Source organism: Solanum lycopersicum, chromosome 6 (genome assembly GCF_036512215.1).
Source record: "Solanum lycopersicum chromosome 6, SLM_r2.1".
Classification (NCBI taxonomy): domain Eukaryota; kingdom Viridiplantae; phylum Streptophyta; class Magnoliopsida; order Solanales; family Solanaceae; genus Solanum; species Solanum lycopersicum.
Genome location: NC_090805.1, coordinates 25948930 through 25972287, shown reverse-complemented (window position 1 = coordinate 25972287; position 23358 = coordinate 25948930). Strand labels below are relative to the sequence as shown.

Sequence of the window (23358 nt, the reverse complement as noted above, 5' to 3'; positions counted from 1 at the left end):
TTCCTAATTGTCCCAATTTAGATTATGCATCTTACCAAAAATATTTGTCTCGCATCTTACTTACTAATCTCTTACTAATAATCAATTATCATAAATATTGCAATGATAAAATAGTAGAGTTAAATTATATTGCTACTCCCTGACTCCTCATAATATTTCAATATATTTATGAGGAGAGAAAAGTCTGTAATACTTTTGATTTTTCTTTTAAGGTTAATTTGATCAACATATCAAAATTTTCATTTATTTTTTGGGACTCAATGTCCAGTTAAACGTTTGCCACATTTATTAATAGTTTTTTAATTATCTTCTTAAATTAGAAGCGCTCATCTAATATATGGAAGGGGTGGACTAATTAAATGTTTATCTGAAGTAGGGCGGTCATTTCGTTTGTCTGCATTACGTGTTAAATTTTTTTTCTCTTTTGTCTGCATTACGTGTTAATTTTATGAACACAACCGATTAGAAAATGTTCTATTAACTGTGAAGTTTGTTTTATTTATTTATTTATTAGACAGGGTGCAATTTATTTTAGAGGCTAAACAGCTTAAAATATTTGAAGGACACATAACTAGAAAATTTGGAGGATAGTACATAAATAGAAAAGGAGGGAGTATTATTGATGTAAAAATTATTATAAATTATAACAATTAGTAACTTAAAATAATATTATAAACCATACAGAAACTTGGATAGTTCTCTGATTTGTGGATAACAACTCTTATAACTTAAAGTTATATATAGGAGTCTTTGAAGTTGACGCATTATTTTGTTAAATGAAATTTTCTGGGTGCGACAATCTTGCAATTTTTTTGTAGAAGTTCTTTTACCGTTTTGAATTTTCTTTTCTGCTTTTAATTCTTTTAATTACTGTTTATTTTTATAAAATAACTTAAAGTGCTGAGATAAAAAGTTAGTAGTTTGCAAATATATAGAAGGACGGAAACATGACTTCATGAATAAAATAATGGAAAATGCCATAAATAAGTTCTCTTATTACCATTATTATTTATTAGTTTTATAAATTTTTAATTTTTTTTTACGTATCAAATTAATGTATCTCGTGCATCATATTAGTGTATCAACGCATCAGATTAATGTATCTTACACATCAAATTAGTGTATCATGCATAAAATGTAACGTATCTTATTGAAAGATTGATGTATCTCGCGTATCAGATTAATGTGTTAACGTATTAACGTTGATATTATTGTATCAGTTTAAAAGATTTCTGTAATTATAAACTGATAAAGGAAAAATGACAGTTTACCTTAAAAGTATGAATTTTGTCATTTTGATTCTTATTTCTTAAGATTTTTTTATAATTCGAGAAGTGTATTTTTCCAACGTAGGAGATTATATTTAATCTCTTTATAAATATCTCATGAATCTATGAAGTTATCGAGATTTCTTCGAGAAAGACATATTTAATGTTTTTATCATCTTTTTATGAATACACAAAAATATAAATATTCAAAAATTTATGAGATACTTTTCAATTGAGTATAATACTTTTATATAGACATGAAGTCAGTTGCGGAGCCACGTGTAGTAAAAGGGTGTCAATCGATATTCCTTCGTCGAAAAATTACGTTGTGCAGTTAGAATAAAAATATTTTTATGTATATTTATATTAAATTCTGACACTCCTTGACTTTTATATGATTTTTTAAAAATATTTTAACACTCTTTAGACCAAATTCTAGCTCCACCATTACGTAAAGTATGGTTGAATCTAATTTGAATCTCACTGAAATTGAAAACGTGTTATAGAGACCTCATTGAAATTGAATAGCTTTTTGCAAAGGTCCATAAATTTTCAACATTTACATTAATGAATGAGAAAAATAAATTAAAAGTAAGTAAAAAGGAATAAATATTTTTTTAAAAAAAGGTAAAAATTAGATATAGAGGAATTTTAATATTAATAATTATGTATATTAATTAATTATAAAATATCCAATTAATTATATTTCTTTCAAGTTTTTCGCTTCTCACTAGTGTTTTTGTTACATTTTATATTTCACTTGAAGGGATCCTTGTAATACCTTTCCTAATAGGAATCTTCAATTTTCTCAACCTAAACCTATATTTAACTTTTTAAATAGGACGAGGTTTGGGTGGTTGGAGGCTGTTTTTTTTTTTAGAAAATAGTAAATAACAAAAATTAATTGTTGAAATATTCATTTGAATTAGTCAAATATGTTTAAATTAGTTTTTCTTTTTACTTCTTATAATTTTAAATTATTTTACGACCAAAATATCACAAGTTCTCATTTAATTCACTATCCAACTTTGAATGTCAAAATGAGAAATGTTAGAGAAAATTTTCAAATGTCAATATGAAAAATGTTTGACAAATTTAAAAGGACCCATTGCGACTTTACCTATTTAGCTTTTACATGTCTTTGCTTCATAAAGAAAGAAAATAAATGACGAAAAGGTTTATTATCCTTTTTTAATAAGTCAAAAGTAATAAATAAAAATAAAAAAATATTTTTTTTAAAAAATTGTGGAAAATAAAAGACGAAAAAGTTTATTATCCTTTTTTAATAAGTCAAAAGTAACAAATAAAAATTAAAATATATTTTTTTAAAAAAAATTGTGATTAAAAGTAAACGAAAAAAATAATAAGAAAGCTAATGATATGCTATTAAATATTGTGAAATAAAGATAATAAACTTACCTCCTTAATAGAAGGTGAAGTTGTGAATTCTGCAATTCACAAATCCTATCAAAATACAACCCAACAGATCAAAGAGGCTATCGCAAGCAACAAATTTTGATAAGGTATAACATAATATTATTTTTATTTAGAAATATAACGACGTATGTAAAAAAAAAAAAAGAGTACAAAATCTTCATAAGATAATGAATATCTATTTTTAAAACATAAAATACTTTAAATTAAAACAATCAAATCTTCATATGAGTAAATAAAGGTTTTTAAAAATAGATCTAAGGTAATAAATGATGAATACATGACAAAAATCTTATTGAGATAAATTAATTATTACCATTATAAAAATGATATTGCTGTAAAAATTAATATCACTATAAAAGATAATATTATTATAAGATGTTTTAAGTTTTTTTTTTTAATTCAATTTTGACTAATTTTATCAAATAATTATTGCAAAAAAGAAAAACCAATTTTTATTGAATTTTTTTAGTGCACGTCAAAAATACTAGGTCGTCATTTCGTTTTTATCTATTAGTGTAATTCTAACGAAATACTTTTGAAAAATTAATATTTTTGAGAAAAGAAATTCTTTGAATTCTATTAGATAATAGAAATATCAAAATTCTAATTTACTTGATCGGTAATTCTATCCGCTACAATTATAGAATATTTAATTTTAAACAATTGTAATGTGTTTGTATTTGTATGCATGATATACTGGTCTATTAGAATTGATTCTTCCATGATAATTTATATGTTTCTTCCACTTTTAAAGTTCTCACAGCATGTTTAACCATGACTAGTGTTGAACATGATTTTTTTTTTTTGATTTTCAATTGTGAAAATTTTTAATATGGCATATATTAAACTAATATTTTCAAGTTATAACAGTAGAGCTTCAAGTTGTAATATAAAAAATTTCAAGTTGTTATAGTTTATTAAAAAAAAGTAAAATAATAATAATAAAATTTGATTTTTTAAAAAGTAATATAAGATAAAAACGGATATAATTGTAGTAATTAATTTGAATACATTAATGGTAATTAATAATTGTCATAAATTTAAGAGATTCAAAAAAAAATGTGAATTGTTTCAAAAGACAATTTTTTTTATTTCAAACGCTTCTCTCTCCTATATTGTTGATTTCAAATGTTCCTCTCTGCTCGAATTTATTTTTCTGTAATTGTCGTCATTCACGACTAGTTTCAAATAGTTTTAGTTCAACAATTTTCAATTTTTTTCGTAATGAAATATGTATTAATTAACATGATGGTAGATGACATCCTTCTGATTAATAGTATTTGCGATTTATTATTTCAATGAAACGTACAAAAAAAGTAAGAATAATGAAACTGAAAACTAAATTTTCTGATTTTATTTGTGTATAATATATTTAAATTCTGATATTTTTTGTATGATCATTTTTTTGTTTATATTACATAATAATTTTTGTGAAACTTGAATTAATGTTGGTATGAATAATTGGATGCCAACTATATACGGTTTGGATACCAAGTATATGGTGTTCATTTTGATCTCCAATTAAATATCAAAACTAAACTATTTATGTATTCAATTGTTATGTAGTTTGTGCTATCCAGAAATGTGTATCCAATTGATATATAGTTTGTACATAACTAATATATGAGAATCAATCTATAAAAACAGTGCATGCTATATATAATTCAATACTTAAAACTGCATCAAAAATAAATATATATCATTCAAAAGTTAAAAAAAAAACAACATAAAATACTAAAGAATCTAAATTGCAATCAACTATTTCAAATTTGATCTTCGTAGTCTTGGGGTAGGATAGTTATTGATATCCGGCGCATGTTCTTTTGCTATGCAAGGTTCACAAAATTTATTAGCAACAGTCCAAGTTACTTCAATGATCGCGCCATTATTGTTTTTTATTTTTTCCGCATTGCTATCAACCTAGTTGGAGAAATTGAAAAGGAAACCTTCCTATTATAAGAAATTGGTATTATAAAAAATATCTATTTAATACCAACATTAGTCATAATTTATAAAAAAATAAAATAAAAAATGAGTAATTTAACAAACTACAATCAATTTTCATATCAGTATTATTCATGTTTCTTGTTAGATAAGTAGACATAAATGAGAATAACTTGAAAAAAATTAGCTTTCCTCTAAACTGTGTACCAACTTCATATCAGATTTAAACAAGTTTCACACCAAACATAAGTAACACATCATACCAATTTTGTACCAATTAATGTCAACATTAAACAAAATTCATACCGTACTCATAAATCGTAAATTAAGTCAACTATCATACCAATAATATGCATAATATAACATTTTTAACAAGAATATCTACTAAATTGAATAATTATAAAATAAATTAAATATAATATTTAACTTAACCTTTATTTTTGTTTGTCTTTTTTGGGTGTTGGGATTTTCGAATCCTCCTTCGTTGTTGCTCTTCTTTTTGATGGTTTTGGAGACTTCCTGTATGGACGTTGGTTGATTTTTTTTTTGTTTTTCTTCTTCTTCTTCTTCTTCTCACTTACAAAATCTGAGTATGAATCAGCAGGGGGTTCTAACATTTTCGTCTATGACATTTTCAAATTCAAGAATCGTCAAATACTGCAATAGTTGACATTGAATTTTTATATTATGCAAGTCATAAAGTACACAGAAAGGTGTTTGATCCATAAATTATTGAAACCTCTCTTGCCCGATGAAAAACAAAAAATCAACAAACACATTCATGTTTGAACATAAAGTCATGTGTGTATAGCTTCCTTGCTTGTAAAATAAAATTGTTTATACTAAGTTATAACATACTTCATAGAAGTGTATTCAAGTTTCATTCCAGCAGGTACTACAATTTAAGTATATTTATAATTCAATTATATCATATAAATTAAATAAAAAATAACTCATAATCATATAAATATTGATTAAAAAAATCACACCAATTTATGCAAATATCATAACATTTTCTTGTACACTATGACATTCATCAATCTACTTTCATAATACACTAAAAATAATTTAACAATTTTAATACAGTAATGGATAAATTATAAAAAAAAACTTTCTTGATAAGAAAAGTCCAATTTCATATAACTACTAGAGAAATTAAACAATTTATACAATTTTTGCGTACCAGATTAATAATTCATACCATGTACACAATTAAAAGACAATCACATCAATGTTAATGCAGAATTCATAATTCATACAATGTACATCAATCAAACATTAAAATCAGAATCCTACACATTTTATTCAAAACTAATTTGATGATTTTTAAAAAAACTGTTCTAATAAACATTTTAAAAATTAGTGTGATAAGTATTTTATTTTATTTTTTAGAACAGATTACTCTTTGGAGTTTTGGTCACTTTTCTAGGTGGCATTGAACCAATCGGCAACCTTTTAAAGTGACATTAATTTTCACTTAGACACCTCAAATAGACTTTGTTCATTTCAAACACACTCGAATACCAAATGTCAATTTTTAATTAGTCATCATGTTATGTGTAACGACCGCTAGGTCATTTTGAGAACTAGGACTATTTTGACTCTTTTCAAAAAAATTAAAGGGGACATTTTTAACTATCCGAGAACTACGAGTACCTAGTTGATGAAACTTTTATTAAATAAGTAATGTAGATAATAGGTTAGTGGGGTTTCACAGTTAATATACTCTTGTTTAGAAAAGGATGAAAACAAGAAATCAGCGTGTAAAGTTTGGTGGCGGCGTCATAGCAAAAGTCGACTCCTAGAGGTGAGAAAATTTTAATAAATTTTTCATTCATGTGGGTACACATGAAATTGCTTCGTATATGAGTATAGCTATTATATTATTAGGTGGGAAATGTTGAATTACTGGTTTCACGAGTACAGTGCCGGCATAAATGAGTGAGAATTATGAAATTATTTTTGGAATTTGGACCGTTGATCCTTGTGAAAATTGGTAGTATAGTTGTCGTAAATTATGGAAATCAGAAAAACATTTAGGGGTCATATTGAGGGGGCATTAATGAAGAAAAAAAATTGTGTTTCTAAGGATCGTCACTTGTTAAATATAAGTGCTAATAATAAAACATAAAGTTATATTAATGTAGTAATATGTATATTTATAAGTGAGGTTATACCAAGTGTAGTAGAGATTTTCTTAAGGTCAGAAAATGATTTAAATTTGGGATAGTTGCATGACTGGAACGTTTTGTTTCCTAGAGTTATTAGGATAATGAGGGACTATAGTTGGATGTCAATAATTAGGCAATTATATGCCAATGATTGGCAATGGTGGTAATATTTAAGAAAAATTGGCAATTTGCAGAATAGTTTAAGGAAAAGAATGGCCACGTTCCAATGCTTTATCAATGGGTGGGAATTAGTTCTTATTTTATTCATTTACAAAATTAAGACAAAGTTTTTATTATATTGAGATGGGTAATTAATTATTAGGTGTACATTATATGATTCAACCTTGTTGGAAGGATTAAAGTTAAATTCTTGGCTTGAAATTTAGCAATATGAATTTTTGACATATAAAATATATCAAGAGTAGGAGCTTGATTGGAGATATGAGTGAGTTTTGAAGTTTAGGTTAGACATATAATAAATTGAGTACCTAAAAACTCGCTTACTTACGAATATTGCACAATTGGTTGATTGAAAAATATTCTGAAGCTTTGCAAAAGGGAAAGGAAAAGTTGTGAAGATTCGTGACACGAGGTTTGGCATCTAAGGTATGTCAAGACTTTTTAGACTTGTTGAAGGACGTTTTGCTAATTAAAGATTAAGAATGAAAATAGACGAATGGGTAAGGGCTAAATATGGGGGTCTCGTATCAATGGTGTGATGGGTATTGGTACGAGTACCAGTGTTATAAAATGGAAAGTTACTACTATAGAATGAGGATTGTAATTTGAGAATTTCCAAAACATATGGGAATTCGCTGATATATTATTGACTTGAAATTATTGTGTGATTGTGTTTTCTTTATTATACCCGTATAGTTGTGATAATTGAGGTTGTTATGTATTATGTTGATATTGATTGAGTGAGATGCATCATCATCCCCTTATATTGAAATAATATTGTGTACATGCATTGACATGAGATTGGGTATAAGTTGGGCACGTGGAGTTCATCCGTGCTACGTATGGCGAGTTGTTAAGATTGTAGTTTGGGCACGTGGAGACCGTCCGTGCAGAAATTATTTGATATTATGATAGTGCATTGAGATCATCCGCACAGACATGTGGATATCGTCCGTGTCGGTATATGGACCTCGCGAGTCCCCCATGGGTCATGAGCTCTCAATGTATTTTCGAAAAGTATCATGTATATACGGTTGAGTGAGTACTGGGCATTCTGAGACATGTCATTATATGATATCATATTACATTGTATTTCAATACATCATTCATTTTTTATGATTATGCGTTTTTTGTTTGGTGTTTGGAAGTACTTTATGTCTAATTACCTTATTGATGAAACTTAAGTAGTAAGTGTAATATATATATTATATATATATATATATACACTTCTATAATTTAAGAATTTATTTTGTTTATATAAACTTCCGTCACTACTTCTTCGTTGTCGGTCAATTAGACATACTAGTTACATGTGGTTTCATACTCATACTACACTTGTTGCACTCTTTGTGGTGCAGATTCGATTTTGAGTAGGAGCACATCTCGAGGAGCAGTTTGAGTCCGAATTTGGAGTGTCTTGGAGTAGTGGTGAGATGCTTGGATGTTCCGTTGCCCACACCTCCCTCTATCTTTTACTTATTTTGTTATTCAGTATTCAGACAGGATATCCCTTATGTTAGATTCAACATTTTAGTTTCAAACTTGCATCTTATTTTAGAAGCTCTTGTACTTATGACACCAATTCTAGGGTAGTACTTTGTCTTAGTTTTGCTAATTGTTGTGTTTTCACTCATTAGTTATTTAAGTTTGTTAAAATATGCTGGTTGGTTTACCTATTGGTTGGGAACATAGGTGCCATCACGACTTGTGAATATGTGCCGTGACAAATTTTGTATCAGAATCCTAGGTTCTTCGGTCTCACGAGTACAAGAGCAATGTCTAGTAGAGTCTTGTGGATCGGTATGAAGACGTCCATACCTATATTCGAGAGGCTATAGGACATTTAGGAAACATTTTGTTCTTTTATTCCTTATCGTGCATGCTTGATCTTGTTGAAATTCTAATTTTTATATCTCATTTTCTCAGATGGTGAGGACTAGTACATCGGCAAGTGGGGGTCGAAATACAATGGTTAATTACTTGAATGGATCAACAGAATCGCGCCTGCTTCTGGGAACACTATCCGAGGTAGAGGCAGGAGACGAGCTCAAGGTCAGGGTAGGGGCCGTATTGCAGCACCTGTGGAGGTCAAGTACCAATAGTTACCCAGGGTCGTGATAGGACCGTATCTCCTTATGCAGAGGTTATTCATGGAGATGTGCAAGATCGTGTCGATGGGGATGGGCTAGCTCAGGCTCCACCCAGTACTATTGTCACTCAGTGCTTCAAGATACCTTGGCTCGTATGTTAGGAATTCTAGAGGGGCTGTCTCAGGTAGGAGCTTTGCCTGTCACTTCTGATGGCTCACAGACCCATGTCGGAGGTCAGACTCCAATCCGATAGTTGCTCCAGATTCTCAGACTCTAAGGACTCAACCAGCTGCTGCTGTAGCACCTTGTTTGGATAGTGTGGAGTTTCCAGATTTGAAATTACATTTGGTGAACATACCATCTATGACCATTGATGAGCAAAAGACATTTGGGAGGTTCAGACTAATGAATCCTCCTACTTATACTGGTGACTTAACTGAGGATGCATATGAATTTATAGTTAGTTTTCATGAGAGGTTGCATAATCTTGGATTGGGGGAGTCTCATGGATTTGACTATACAACTTTTCAGATGACTGGCTCTGCCAAACAGTGGTGGAGGGATTATATTAGTAGTAGGCCAGCTAGACCCTCTCAACTATCCTGGACTCAGTTTACTTAGCTATTTCTATCCAAATTTGTTCCACGCAGTGAAAGAGAGCGCAAGAGGGCCGAGTTTGAGGGTTTGCAACAAGGTGCTATGTTAGTCGCAGAGTATGAGGGTAAATTTCATGGCTTGTCTAGGTATGCTTCGATGATACTTCCCATAGAGGCTGAGAGAGTGAGAAGGGTTTTTAAGGGGTTGATTATTCTGATTCATCTAGGAGTTTCTGAGGTTGCTACTTCTGGTGTTTCATTCTATAAAGTGGTAGATGCTGCTAAGGAGTTGGAGATGATTCGATGTGAGGGATTTGAGCAGCGTGAGGGCAAGAGGACTCGTTATTCAGGTAATTATGGTGGTGCTCTACCTAGGAGTCGAGATTACTTGCGTAGAGGTTATCCCCCTCAGTCCAGCAGACCCATTCATGTTGCTATACCAGCGTCTGAGGCTGGTTACGCTGCACATAACTCTTCGAGCTCAGTGCATACTTCACAGGGTTCATCTTCTAGACCTGTAGTACGCGGATGGAATTATAGTCATTCAGGTTCCTCTCATCAGCCCGCGTCGTAGGGGCTGTTTTGAGTGTGGTGATACGGGATACTATGTGAGAGACTGCCCTAGAACCAGACGTAGTGGCTTACATTACGGTTCTCAGGCTTCGACTTTCAGGATTGCACAACCTCCATCTGGGGGGCAGAGGTGTCTCTTACTCAGGTAGAGGTGGTTCTTCTTCTGGTCGAGGTGGTGGTCGTAGAGATTCACAATTTGAGGGAGTACGTTCTCACTGTTATGCTTTTTCGGCTAGGCCAAAGGCTGAGGCTTCAGTTGCTGTTATCGCATGTATTATTTCGGTTTGTCATCGACCAACTACTGTATTATTTGATCTAGGATATACTAATTTTTATGTGTCCACCTATTTTTCTCCTAGTCTGGATATATTATGTGAGTCTCTTGATTTGCCCATAGATGTTTCTATTCTTGTCGGGGATTCTGTTATTGTAGATCGGGTGTATCGATTATATATTGTTACCTTGATGGGGTATGACACTCATGCAGATTTAAAGGTCTTAGATATGGTAGATTTTGATGTGATTCTTGGTATGGATTGATTATATTCTTACCACGCAATTTTAAATTGCCATGCCTAGACAATTACTTTAGCTATGCCTGGAATTCCTATAGTAGAAGGTTCTCTTAGTCACCCTCCTAAGGGTGTGATATTATTTCTTAAGGCTCGTAAATTGGTACAGAGAGGATGTTTGGCTTACTTGGCACACATTTGAATACTTGTGTTGAGTCTCCTATGCTTGAGTCTATTCCGGTGGTGAGTGAATTTTCAGAAGTATTCCCGACCGATTTGACAGGTATTCCACCATATCGTGATATTGATTTTTGTATTGATATGGAGCCAGGTACTCAGCCTATTTCCATTCCTCCTTATTGTATGGAACCGAATGAATTGAAGGAGTTGAAGGAGCAGTTGCAGGATTTGCTGAGCAAGGGTTTTAGGGTTTTATTAGACCAAGTGTATCTCCTTGGGGTTCTCCAGTGTTATTTGTGAAGAAGAAAGATGGATCTATGCGTATGTGTATTGACTATCGAAAGTTGAACAAGGTAACCATCGAAACAAGTACCCAATATCTCGTATTGATGATTTATTCGATCAGTTGCAGGGTGCTTCGGTTTTCTCCAAGATTGACTTGAGATCTGGCTATCATCAACTGAAGGTTAGGGCAGAGGATATCCCTAAGGCAACTTTTCGAACACGTTATGGCCATTACGAGTTTCTGGTGATGTCTTTTGGATTAACTAATGCCCCTACAGCTTTTATTGACTTGATGAATGGAGTTTTCAGACCGTATGTGGATTCCTTTGTTATTGTATTCATAGATGATATATTGATATACTCATGCACTATTCATAGATGATATATTGATATACTTATGCACTAAGGAGGAATATGAACATCATTTGAGGATCGTGCTTGGGATTCTAAAGGAGAAGAAACTTTATGAAAAGTTTTCAAAGTGTGAGTTTTAGCTTAGTTCGGTAGCATTCTTAGGACATAATGTCCAAGGAGGGTATCATAGTGGATCCTAATAAGATTAAGGCAGTTATAGATTGGGTCAGACCTGCTTCAGTTACTGAGATTCAGATTTTCTTAGGCCTTGCAGGTTATTATCGACGATTTGTTGAGGGTTCTCATCCATTAAATCTCCATTAACTAGATTAACACAGAAGGAGGTGACTTTTCAGTGGTATGACGAGTGAGAGGTTAGTTTCCAAAAGCTCAAGACTTTATTAACTACTGCTCAGATTTTGACTCTACTTGTAGAGGTAGAGGTTTTTGTTGTATATTGTGATGCTTCTCGGATCAATCTTGGTTGTTTATTAATGCAGAAGGGAAAAGTGATAGCTTATGCTTCGAGACAGTTGAAGGTTCATTTGAAGAACTATCCTATTCATGATTTAGAGTTGGCGGCTGTTGTGTTTGCATTGAAAATTTGGAGGTTTTATCTTTATGGTGTGCATTGTGAGGTGTTCACAGATCATCGTAGCCTCCAATTATATTCAATAAGACGGATCTGAATTTGTGGCAGCAGAGATGGTTAGAGTTGCTCAAGGACAGCGACATGACTATTCTTTATCATCCAGGCAAGCCAAATTTTGTAGTAGATGCCTTGAGTCGAAAGGTTGTAAGTATGGGTAGTCTAGCCATGTTACAGATTGACGAGCATCCTTTTGCTAGGGATGTCCAATCCTTGGCCAATCTCTTTGTGAGACTTGATATTTCAGAACCTGGTAAGGTGTTGACTTATATGCAGGCTAGGTCATTCTTGTTGGAACAAATTTGGGCTCAACAGTTGATGATGGTGTTTTATGTAAGATTAGAGACAAGGTGTTGAAAGGAGAAGCCAAGGCAGCAATTTAGAGGATTAAAGGTCCTATCTGTATTCCTCGAACATGTGATTTGACTAGATTATCATGGAGCAGACTCATAGTTCGAGGTACTCTATTCATCCAGGGGATACTAAGATGTATCGTGACTTGAAGCAACATTATTGGTGGTGTCGTATAAAGAGGGACATAGTAGATTTTGTATCTCGGTGTTGGAGTTGTCAGCAAGTGAAGTATGAACACTAAAAGCCTGGAGGTATGACTCAGAGGATGCCCATACCTGAGTGGAAGTGGGAACGCATTGCTATGGACTTTGTGGTAGGGTTGCCACGTATCTTGGGTAAGTTTGATGCTATATGGGTCATCGTGGATCGACTGACTAACTTTGCACACTTTGTACCAGTAAAGACTACATATAACTCAGAGAAGTTAGCCAAGATCTATATTCGAGAGATAGTTCGTTTGCATGGGGTTCCTATATCTATTAGTTCAGATCGTGGCACCCAATTTACATCTCATTTCTGGCGTTCTATGCAGAAGGAGTTGGGAACTTGAGTGGATCTTAGTACAACCTTTCACCCTTAGACTAATGGTCAGTCTGAACTAACTATTCAAGTTCTTGAGTACATGTTGCGGGCATGTGTGATTGACTCTGGTGGTCACTGGGATCAGTTCTTGCTATTAGCGGAGTTTGCTTACAATAATAGTTATCATTCGAGCATTGAGATGACACAGTTTGAGGCTTTGTATGGTAGGAAATGTCGATCTACGATTGGATGGTGTGAGGCATTCGAGGTTAGACCATGGGATACAAATTTGCTGAGGGAGTCCTTGGACAAGGTCAATTTGATCCAAGATAGACTTCTCATGGCTCATAGTAGGCAAAAGAGTTATGCAGATAGACTTCAATGGAAGCATCGTCCCGACGAGAAAGATACATGGGAGACAGAGTCAGACATGAGGAGTAAATATCCTCAAATTTTTGAGCGTTCAGGTGAGTTATTTTATTTTTCCGTTCAAGGACGTACATTTATTTAAGTGATAGGTGATGTAACGACCGTTAGGCCATTTTGAGAACTAGGATGATTTTGACTCTTTTCTAGAAAAATTAAAGTGGACATTTTTAACAATTCGAGAACTACGAGTACCTAGTTGATGAAACTTTTATTAAATAAGTAATGTAGATAATAGGTTAGTGGGGTTTCACGGTTAATATACTCTTGTTTAGAAAAGGAAGAAAACAAGAAATCAGCGTGCAAAGTTTGGTGGCGGCGTCATAGCGAAAGTCGACTCCTAGAGGTAAGAAAATCTTAATAAATTTTTCATTCATGTGGGTACACATAATATTGCTTCGTATATAAGTATTGCTATTATATTATTAGGTGGAGAATGTTTGAATTGCTGGTTTCATGAGTACAGTGCCGACATAGATGAGTGAGAATTATGAAATTATTTTTGAGATTTGGACTGTTGATCCTTGTGAAAATCGGTAGTATTGTTGTCGTAAATTATGGAAATCGGGAAAATATTTGGGGGATTGTGTTTCTAAGGGTTGTCCACTGATTAAATTCAAGTGTTAATAATAAAATATAAAGTTACAATAATGTAGTAATGTGTATATTTATGAGTGAGGGAGGTTATATTAACTATAGTAGAGATTTTCTTAAGGTCAGAAAATGATTTGAATTTGGGATAGTTGCATGACTGGGACATTTTGTTTCCTAGAGTTATTAGGATTATGAGGGACTATAGTTGGATGTCAATCATTAGGCAATCATATGCCAATGATTGGAAATGGTGGTAATATTTAAGAAAAATTGGCAATTTGCAGAATAGTTTAAGGAAAAGAATGGCCACGTTCATATATTTTATCAATGGGTGGGAATTAGTTCTTATTTTATTCATTTACAAAATTAAGATACTAGTTTTTAATATATTGAGATGGATAATTAATTATTAGGTGTATATTATATGATTCAACCTTGTTTGAGTGATTAAAGTTAAATTCTTGACTTAAAATTTAGCAATATGAATCTTTGACATATAAAATATATCAAGAGTAGGAGCTTGATTGAAGATATGAGTGAGTTTTGGAGTTTAGGTTAGACATATAATAAATTGAGTACCTAAAAACTTGCTTACTTACGAATATTGCACAATTGGTAGATTGGGAACAATTAGTGACACAAGGTTCGGCATCTAAGGTATGTTAAGACTTTTTAGACTTGCTGAAAGACGATTTCCTGATTAAAGATTAAAAATAAAAATAGACAAAGGGGTAAGGGAAAAAGATGGGGGTTTCGTATTGATACGCTCAAACTTACTTCTCAAATAAGAAGTAAAGCGGTCGTGTCAAGTAAATAACTCAACTAGTAAGGTTGGGATCGTTCCCACGAGGAAAATAGTCTAGACTTAACTTCAACCTGTTATTACTATTGTTTGGTCAATGACTTCCTTGGAAAGTAAAAACAATAAAGGGGGGTTTCTATTTCTAAATGAGTGAAAATAAATAACGAACTTGAAAGAGACACTTAACAGCTTTGACAGTTGGATTTTAATAAATTAATCAAAGTAACTAGGGTTTACGTGTTCCCCGCAGGTTCATAACTTGATAATTCTAACTATAACAATTCTTTTTAGTATCTTGCATGCAAAGTGATAAGTTATGTATTTCTAAATCCTTGGTCCGGCATCTAGAAAATCTCTCTCCGCACCTTGGTCCGACTACGTGTGTTGCTATCCTAACCCTTTTCCTTACCTCATATTAAACATCGTATATTCGATATTTGACTAAGTTATTGCCTCGTACCAATCAATACTAGCCTATTAGATAGTATACACTAAATCTATGTTAATAATTATTTTCCTATTATCTACCTCCTTGGTCCGACAAGTAGCATTAAGACGAGTTCTAACGTTGGCCATCCGTTAAAAGGACTTCTAATCGAAAGAATTATTAATACATGCAAGACACTATTCTAGAATTATTATTTTAGTTAGGATTTATCTCATTATTTGCCTATGGTTCCCACACCCCTAGTTATGGAGTTTAGTTACTCATAGTCATAAACACAATATTCAAATATAGTAGATAAGAATTCATGTACTTACTTCAATGAGAAAGAGTAAAATCCAAAAGTTTGCTTGATTAATCTCCAAAAATCACTTGCAAGAATCTCAAAGTAATCAATAATCTCACAAAAAGTCTAATGATTATCAAGAATCTCACAATACAATGTTTACCAATATGGAGTTTAACAATCTAAGAGTCTAACAATACGGAGACTAACCTAACAGGGTCCAACCTCAAAACGAGGTTTTTCAAACTATTTATAAAAAATAAAAAACCTAATTAAACAAGGATTTTAATTGCTGGAAATCTGCCAAAACGCGGCTGGGTCGACGGACCTCGCGACGGACCGTCGTGGTCACGACGGACCGTCATGGACTCCGTCGTCCCATACTTGTGCAATTTCTTCTGCTGCTCTCTTCATTCCCCTCAACGGCAAGTATGATGGACCGTTATAGGAACAACGGTCCATCGAGGGTCTTCGTTCCAAAACACTTCAACTCTTAAAATCTGGGTACTGGGATCACTTCTCTGAACTTCACGATGAACCTGCAGGACGGACCGTCATAGCCACGACGGACCATCACAAGCTTCGTAATCCCACACTTAGTCAGACTTCCCCATCTTCCGTCAGTAGCTGCACTACGCTGCCACCTATTGACCGTCACAAGTACGATGGACCGTCATAAGCTCCGTTGGTGGTCTCTTCTGTATTTCTTTGCTCAAAATCTCCGCATTCATCTTTGGACAAATTTCCTGCAAAACAAAGCGAAACTTATATTAAAATTAGCACAAAAAGGCTTTTGGACACACTAAACTTAAGGAAAAAGTATTAATAATATCGTGAAACCACGGTATATCAACACCCTCAACTTAAATTCGTTGTTTGTCCTCAAGCGATGCACTATGACTCACTACACAATCTTTGTACAATAGTATCCATGTTTTATCCTTTGCAATCATTTGGCTATCAATCACGATTAATCTCATCAAATCTATGCATGCTATCACTATTAGGCTTGAATTTTGTGGGATCAGAACATGACACAGACTCACCATGCACTAACACCTATCCTCTTCAATTTCTCACCGAGGTGCTAACAATTTTGGTATTGCAACTAGTGTCCTCACTTTAAAACAAAATCCTCCTTTTTCACACTTCAATTTCATTTTGAGTATAAGGATTACTTTTCAATACTCGTTCTCAGAATAAAGTCACACTCATTCATACCTATTACTATAAGCTTGCCCTTATTTTCACTGCCTTAAGTTCGCTATACAACCCTTAGGATCACGATAGGACATTTTTTAGCTAGTAACATAGGCTTGGGGTCAGGTAAGGTATATTTAGGTATACTTTAGTGACTTTTTGCCCTCCTTGACAGATCGGCTAAACCTTCCACTTTCTATCATTTTATCTCGCCCAGTTTCTCATATTCTTTCACCTTGCTATTTTCTCTTGTTTCTTCATTTGTGTAAATGACTCTCTTCTTTTCTTGCTTGTATTTCTTGTGTATTTTTCTTTTTATTTACTTTTCTTTTCAACTAATTCTTGAGTCACTTTTACTTTTGTTCTTTCTCTCTCTTTGTTCTTTCAACCCCACTTTCCAGAGCATTCTTCATAATAGCCACCCTCAACTCATGGCTTTGCCATGAGTCAAGGTACACAATACCCAAAATTGGGTCAAGGCCATAATGAAGGTTGTTTACTGCACTAGCCACCCTCAACTTATGCTTTTGGCATAAGCTGAGGTGCACATGTCCAAGGAGGGACCAGGGCCAACACATTGTTCCCAGAAAAGATCAGTTGGGGTGAAAAGAGAAAGGTCTAAGCTCAAATTATTTGGATCAAAGAAGGATAAATTTCATTTGGTTTCTTTTATTTAGGCTAGAAATGGGCTATATTGAATAAGGGCCTATGATCCTTTCCTAATTGTCAGTTACAACTTACTTTTAGCAGGACTAACCAGGCAAGTTATAGCTCAGTACCAATAGTGGACTATTCAAATTTCCTCACACTCACTTGACATCTCATCACTATATCAGATTATCACACACCTAGTTCGAATTTAAGACTTAGGGTAATGTAATGGTGTAACTCTATTTCATGCTTAGAGCCACACAATTATCAGTTACTATGCCTAGTCATGCATTATTTTCCAGTTTATCAGTATATCATTTTAGCCATCATGCTCCAGAATTAAACTATGTACAAAAGATATAAACATGCCGGTTCAACAGAAAAAGTAATCAATCTTTTGGGGAAAAAAAACACAGGCAAGAAAACCCCAAAAAAGGATAGTGAATTGGGCTACTCAGACTTCACCCTAGCACTCACTTTCCATTTACCCCACCCCCAACAAAAAGACATGCAATTGTCCCCAATGCATAAAAAAATTGAAATACAAGAGTGGTAGGTCAAGCAAACTTGGAGACCCTTAAGAGAGGGGTCTTTGACCGCCATGACGGTTATGCAGGATGAACCGTCGAGAGTATGACGGTCTGTTGTAGATGTCCGTTGGAGGACCCTTAGAAAATGTGAGAGACCTTTAGGGATAGGGTCTCTGACAACCAGCACGGTTGTGCAGGACGGACCGTCGAGAGCACGACGGTCCGTCGCATGTGTCCGTTGGTGACTGTTTCAGAGTGATCTTCTACAGAATTTCCTGGTGATGTGCCTGCAAATTTAAAACCCATTAGTAGAGAATACTACCATTACTAAAAAGACTATAACTATTGGGTTGCCTCCCAACAAGTGCCTGATTTAATGTCGCAGCACGACTGGGGACCCTTGATTACTCAGACTTCATCAAGAAGGTATGCCTCTATAACTTCATTCCCCGATGCTTTATGCTCAAAATAGAGTTTTATTCTATCTCTATTCCTCTTAAACCGCACTCCCTCCTTAGCTTTTAACTCAACTGCTCCATGAGGGAATACTTGGGTAATCAAGTAAGGGCCAGTTCATTTGGGCTTGAGCTTGCCCGGAAGACAAGGCACCCCAGAACTATCTACAAGCACCAAATCCCCAACCATAAACTCTTGTTTTGCATTTTTCTGTTCAGTCTCTTTCTTCATCTTTTCTTTGTGGGATATGGCAGATACCGATTGGAGCTCACCACTCTGCTTCATGGTCCTACAAATGTTGAAGGTCGCTTCTTCATTATTCAACCGAAATGTCATCTGTCGCTTCTCCATATCAACTAAGGCTCTACCTGTAGCAAGGAATGGCCTCCCAAGAATAATAGGCACTTCAAAATCGACCTCACAATCAAGAATAACATAATTAGCCGGAAAGATTAATGACTCCACTTTTACTAGCACATTATGGAGTATCCCTATAGGCCGTTTCACTGTCCCATCAGCCATCAGTAGCCTCATCGCAGTGGGTTTTCGATCCCCCAAACCCAACTTCTTGTAAATTGAGAGGGGCATGAGATTTATGCTTGCCCCCAAATCACATAATACTTTCGCAAAATGTAATGACCCAATTGTACAAGGAATAGTGAATGCACCCGGATCTTCTTTCTTTTGTACGAGGGATCTTGTAGCAATAGCACTACAATGTTGCAGTCTATCATCATCCTCAAAAGTGACCGATCTTTTCTTGGTGGCCAGATCTTTCATAAATTTGGCATAACCGAGCATTTGTTCTAGAGCTTCTACCATAGGGACATTGATTGAAAGATGCTTCAACATTGTTATGAAACGCCAATATTTACCATCCTCAGTCTTTTTCACTAATCTCTGAGGGAAAGGTGGTGGTGGTCTAGGCATGGGAATTACCTTGATAGGTACTTCTGCATCTTTTCCATTACTTTCCTCTGCTTCACCACTACCCTTTACCACATTATCATTATCCTCTCTCACAGTTTTCTCAGTAGAGGCATAGGTGGGTCAATGGTTTGCTTACCACCCCGAGTAGTGATTGTCATAGAGTGCGCGTCATTCTTTGGATTTTGGATAGTGTTGCTAGGAAGGGTGCCCGATTGCCGTGTGTTCACTGTCGCAAATAATTGGGCCATTTGCAACTCAATCTGCTCAATCGAAATTGCATGTGTTTCAACTTTTTTCCCAATGCTATCTAAATCACACCTCAACTCTTTAATGTGCTCATCACTAGCGTCGAACCTCCTCATCATTTTGTGCAACATATCCTCAACTCGCGCTATACTATCTCTACCATCCCTGGGAGTAACTTTACGATTTTGAGGGGGGACATAGGTCTCATTCCTATCGTTTCTATTAGCATAGTTACCCCTGTTAAAGTTGTTGTCGCGGTTGTAGTTTCCATATCGGACATAATGACCCTCACGGTTGTAGTTACCATAGTTCCGACCTTGGTTCCCTTGATCTTGGCGCCAGTTATCCTGATTTGAGCCTTGCGCGCTTGGTCGGAAACCCCCGTCTGCTCATTTACTTCATAAGTGTCCTCCACATAATAGCACTCATCATTAGGAGGTGGTGGTTTAGCCAAGTATTTAACTGCATTTATCTTTTCTGCACCCCTGTGACATGTTTTAGTACCAACCCAAGCTCAGTTATCATCTGAGCCATTTCATCACGAGTCTCATCTGTGGCTAGGTTGTGAGTGGACTGTACTGCGAAGGTGTTTCTCCCTGTATCAGACTTCCTAGTACTGCAAGCTTTGTTATTTCGAGATATTTTCTCTAATTTTTCAGCGATCTCAACATAAGGACACTCCCCATAAGATCCACCTACTATAGTGTCCAACACCGCTTTATTGTTATCATCCTATCCCTGATAAAAGTATTCCTTCAGTGACTCATCATCTATACGGTGATTTGGAACACTTCTCAAGAATGAGGTGAATCTATCCCAAGAACTACTAACTGACTCTCCTAGTAGTGCCACAAAGTTGTTCACTTTGTCTTTGTGGTTTAGTTTCTTGGAGACCGGATAGTAGCGTGCTAAGAAAACATCTCTTAATTGGTTTCAAGTGAAGATTGAGTTGAATGGGAGCTCAGTGAACCATATAGCAGCCTCTCCCGTCAGTGAGAGAGGAAACACCCTGAGCCCTATTACATCTAGATCCAAATCAAGCCTCCCCACACAACTTTTACACACTGCCCTTACCTTAGCTATATGGGCATGTGGATCCTCAGAAGGTAGCCCTGAAAACAAACCTCTGGCAGTGAGCATTTGCATCAGGCTACTAGTTACCACAAAGGTATGGCCTATGGGTAGAGGGGGAAAGACAAGTAGCCCATCCGAGTCTGCTATGTTATCATACCCTCTGTAGTATGTTTGGGGCCGTGGAACGGGATTTTGTCCCCTCTGTTAATGTTCACCCGGAGCATCGGGTAACATCTGACCATGAATATCAACTGGAGCTGGGATGTTCTGGTTCAGATCCTCATCATTTATTCCCAAGTTTCAATTCATATTGCGCAGTGTACGCTCTAACTCGTGATCGTAGGGAAACAAGGGTTCTCTTCCTCTCCGTGTATTTGGCATACAAGGAGGATAGTTCTGAAAAGAAATCAAAAACAATAAAATAAAATAAAATCAAGAAAATATTAACTAAACTATAGTAATAAGTTCAAGTTAATCTAAAAGCTAGATTCCCGGCAACGGCGCCAAAATTTGATACACTCAAACTTACTTCTTAAATAAGAAGTAAAGCGGTATTGTCAAGTAAATAACCCAACTAGTGAGGTTGGGATTGTTCCCACGAGAAAAATAGTCTAGACTTAACTTCAACCTGTTATTACTATTGTTTGGTCAATGACTTCCTTGGAAAGTAAAAACAATAAAGGGGGTTTCTATTTCTAAATGAGTGAAAATAAATAACGAACTTGAAAGAAACACTTAACAGCTTTGACAGTTGGATTTTAATCAATTAATTAAAGTAACTAGGGTTTACGTGTTCCTCACAGGTTCATAACTTGATAATTCTAACTATAACAATTCTTTTTAGTATCTTGCATGCAAAGTGATAAGTTATGTATTTCTAAATCCTTGGTCCGGCATCTAGAAAATCTCTCTCTGCACCTTGGTTCGGCTACGTGTGTTGCTATCCTAACCCTTATCCTTACCTCATATTAAGCATCGTATTCGATATTTGACAAAGTTATTACCTTGTACCAATCAATACTAGCCTATTAGATAGTATACACTAAATCTATGTTAATAATTCTTTTCCTATTATCTACCTCCTTGGTCTGGCAAGTAGCATTAAGGCGAGTTCTAACGTTGGTCATCCGTTAAAAGGACTTCTAATCGAAAGAATGATTAATACATGCAAGACACTATTCTAGAATTATTATTTTAGTTAGGATTTATCTCATTATTTGTCTATGGTTCCCACAACCCTAGTTATGGAGTTTAGTTACTCATAGCCATAAACACGATATTCAAATATAGTAGATAAGAATTCATGTACTTACTTCAATGAGAGAGAGTAAAATCCAAAAGTTTGCTTGATTAATATCCAAAAATCACTTGCAAGAATCTCAAAGTAATCAATAATTTCACAAAAAGTCTAATGATTATCAAGAATCTCACAATACAATGTTTACCAATACGGAGTTTAACAATCTAAGAGTCTAACAATACGGAGTCTAACCTAACAGAGTCCAACCTCAAAAACGAGATTTTTCGAACTATTTATAAAAAATAAAAAAACTAATTAAACAAGGATTCTAATTGATGGAAATCTGCCAAAACGCGGCTGGGTCAACGGACCTCGCGACGGACCGTCATGGACTCCGTCGTCCATACTTGTGCAATTTCTTCTGCTGCTCTCTTCATTTCCCTCAACGACAAGTATGACGGAGCGTTACAGGAACAACGATCCGTCGAGGGTCTTCTTTGCAAAACACTTAAACTTTTGGAATCTGGGTACTGGGATCACTTCTCTAAACTTCACGACGAACCTGCAGGATGGATCGTCATAGCCACGACGGACCGTCACAAGATTCTTAATCCCACACTTAGTCAGACTTCCCCATCTTCCTTCAGCAGCTGTTCTAGGCTGCCACCTACGGACCGTCACAAGCACGACGGACCATCATAAGCTCCGTAGGTGGTCTCTTCTGCATTTCTTCGCTCAAAATCTCCGCATTCAGCTTTGGACAGATTTCCTGCAAAACAAAAAGAAACTTATATAAAAATTAGCACAAAAAGGTTTTTGGACACACTAAACTTAAGGAAAAAGTATTAATAATACCGTGAAACCACGGTATATCATGTATCATTGGTGTGATGGGTATTTCTACGAGTACCGGTGTTATAAAACGGAAAGTTACTACTATAAAATGCGGATTGTAATTTAAGAATTTTCAAAACATATGAGCATTATCTGATATATTATTGACTTGAAATTATTGTATGATTGTGTTTTCTTTATTATACCTGTATATCTGTAATAATTGAGGTGGTTATGTATTATATTAACATTGATTGAGTGAGATGCATCATCATGACCTTATATCGAAATAATATTCTGTACATGCATTGACATGAGATTGAGTATAAGTTGGGCACGTGGAATCGTCCGTGCTGGGGATGTGAGATGTTAAGATTGTAATTTGGGCACGTGAAGACCGACTATGCGAAAATTATTTGATATTATGATAGTGCTTAAAGATCGTTTGCACAAACATGTAGAGATCGTCCGTGTCGGTATATGGACCTCGCGAGTCCTCCATTGGTCATAAGCTCTCGATGTATTTCCG

The 23358-nt window shown here is 34.7% G+C and overlaps 1 protein-coding gene across 1 annotated transcript; it reads left to right on the top strand.

The window, feature by feature from the left end:
* The first annotated feature begins 8968 nt into the window (after nucleotides 1-8968).
* LOC138349296 (uncharacterized) lies at nucleotides 8969-13143 on the top strand. Its single transcript, XM_069299616.1, has 10 exons — nucleotides 8969-9052; nucleotides 9111-9204; nucleotides 9311-9644; nucleotides 9741-10234; nucleotides 10360-10530; nucleotides 11055-11192; nucleotides 11305-11570; nucleotides 12091-12228; nucleotides 12291-12572; nucleotides 12856-13143. The coding sequence occupies exons 1-10, from the start codon at nucleotides 8969-8971 to the stop codon at nucleotides 13141-13143; spliced, it is 2289 nt and encodes a 762-aa protein (XP_069155717.1).
* Nucleotides 13144-23358: the final 10215 nt, after the last annotated feature.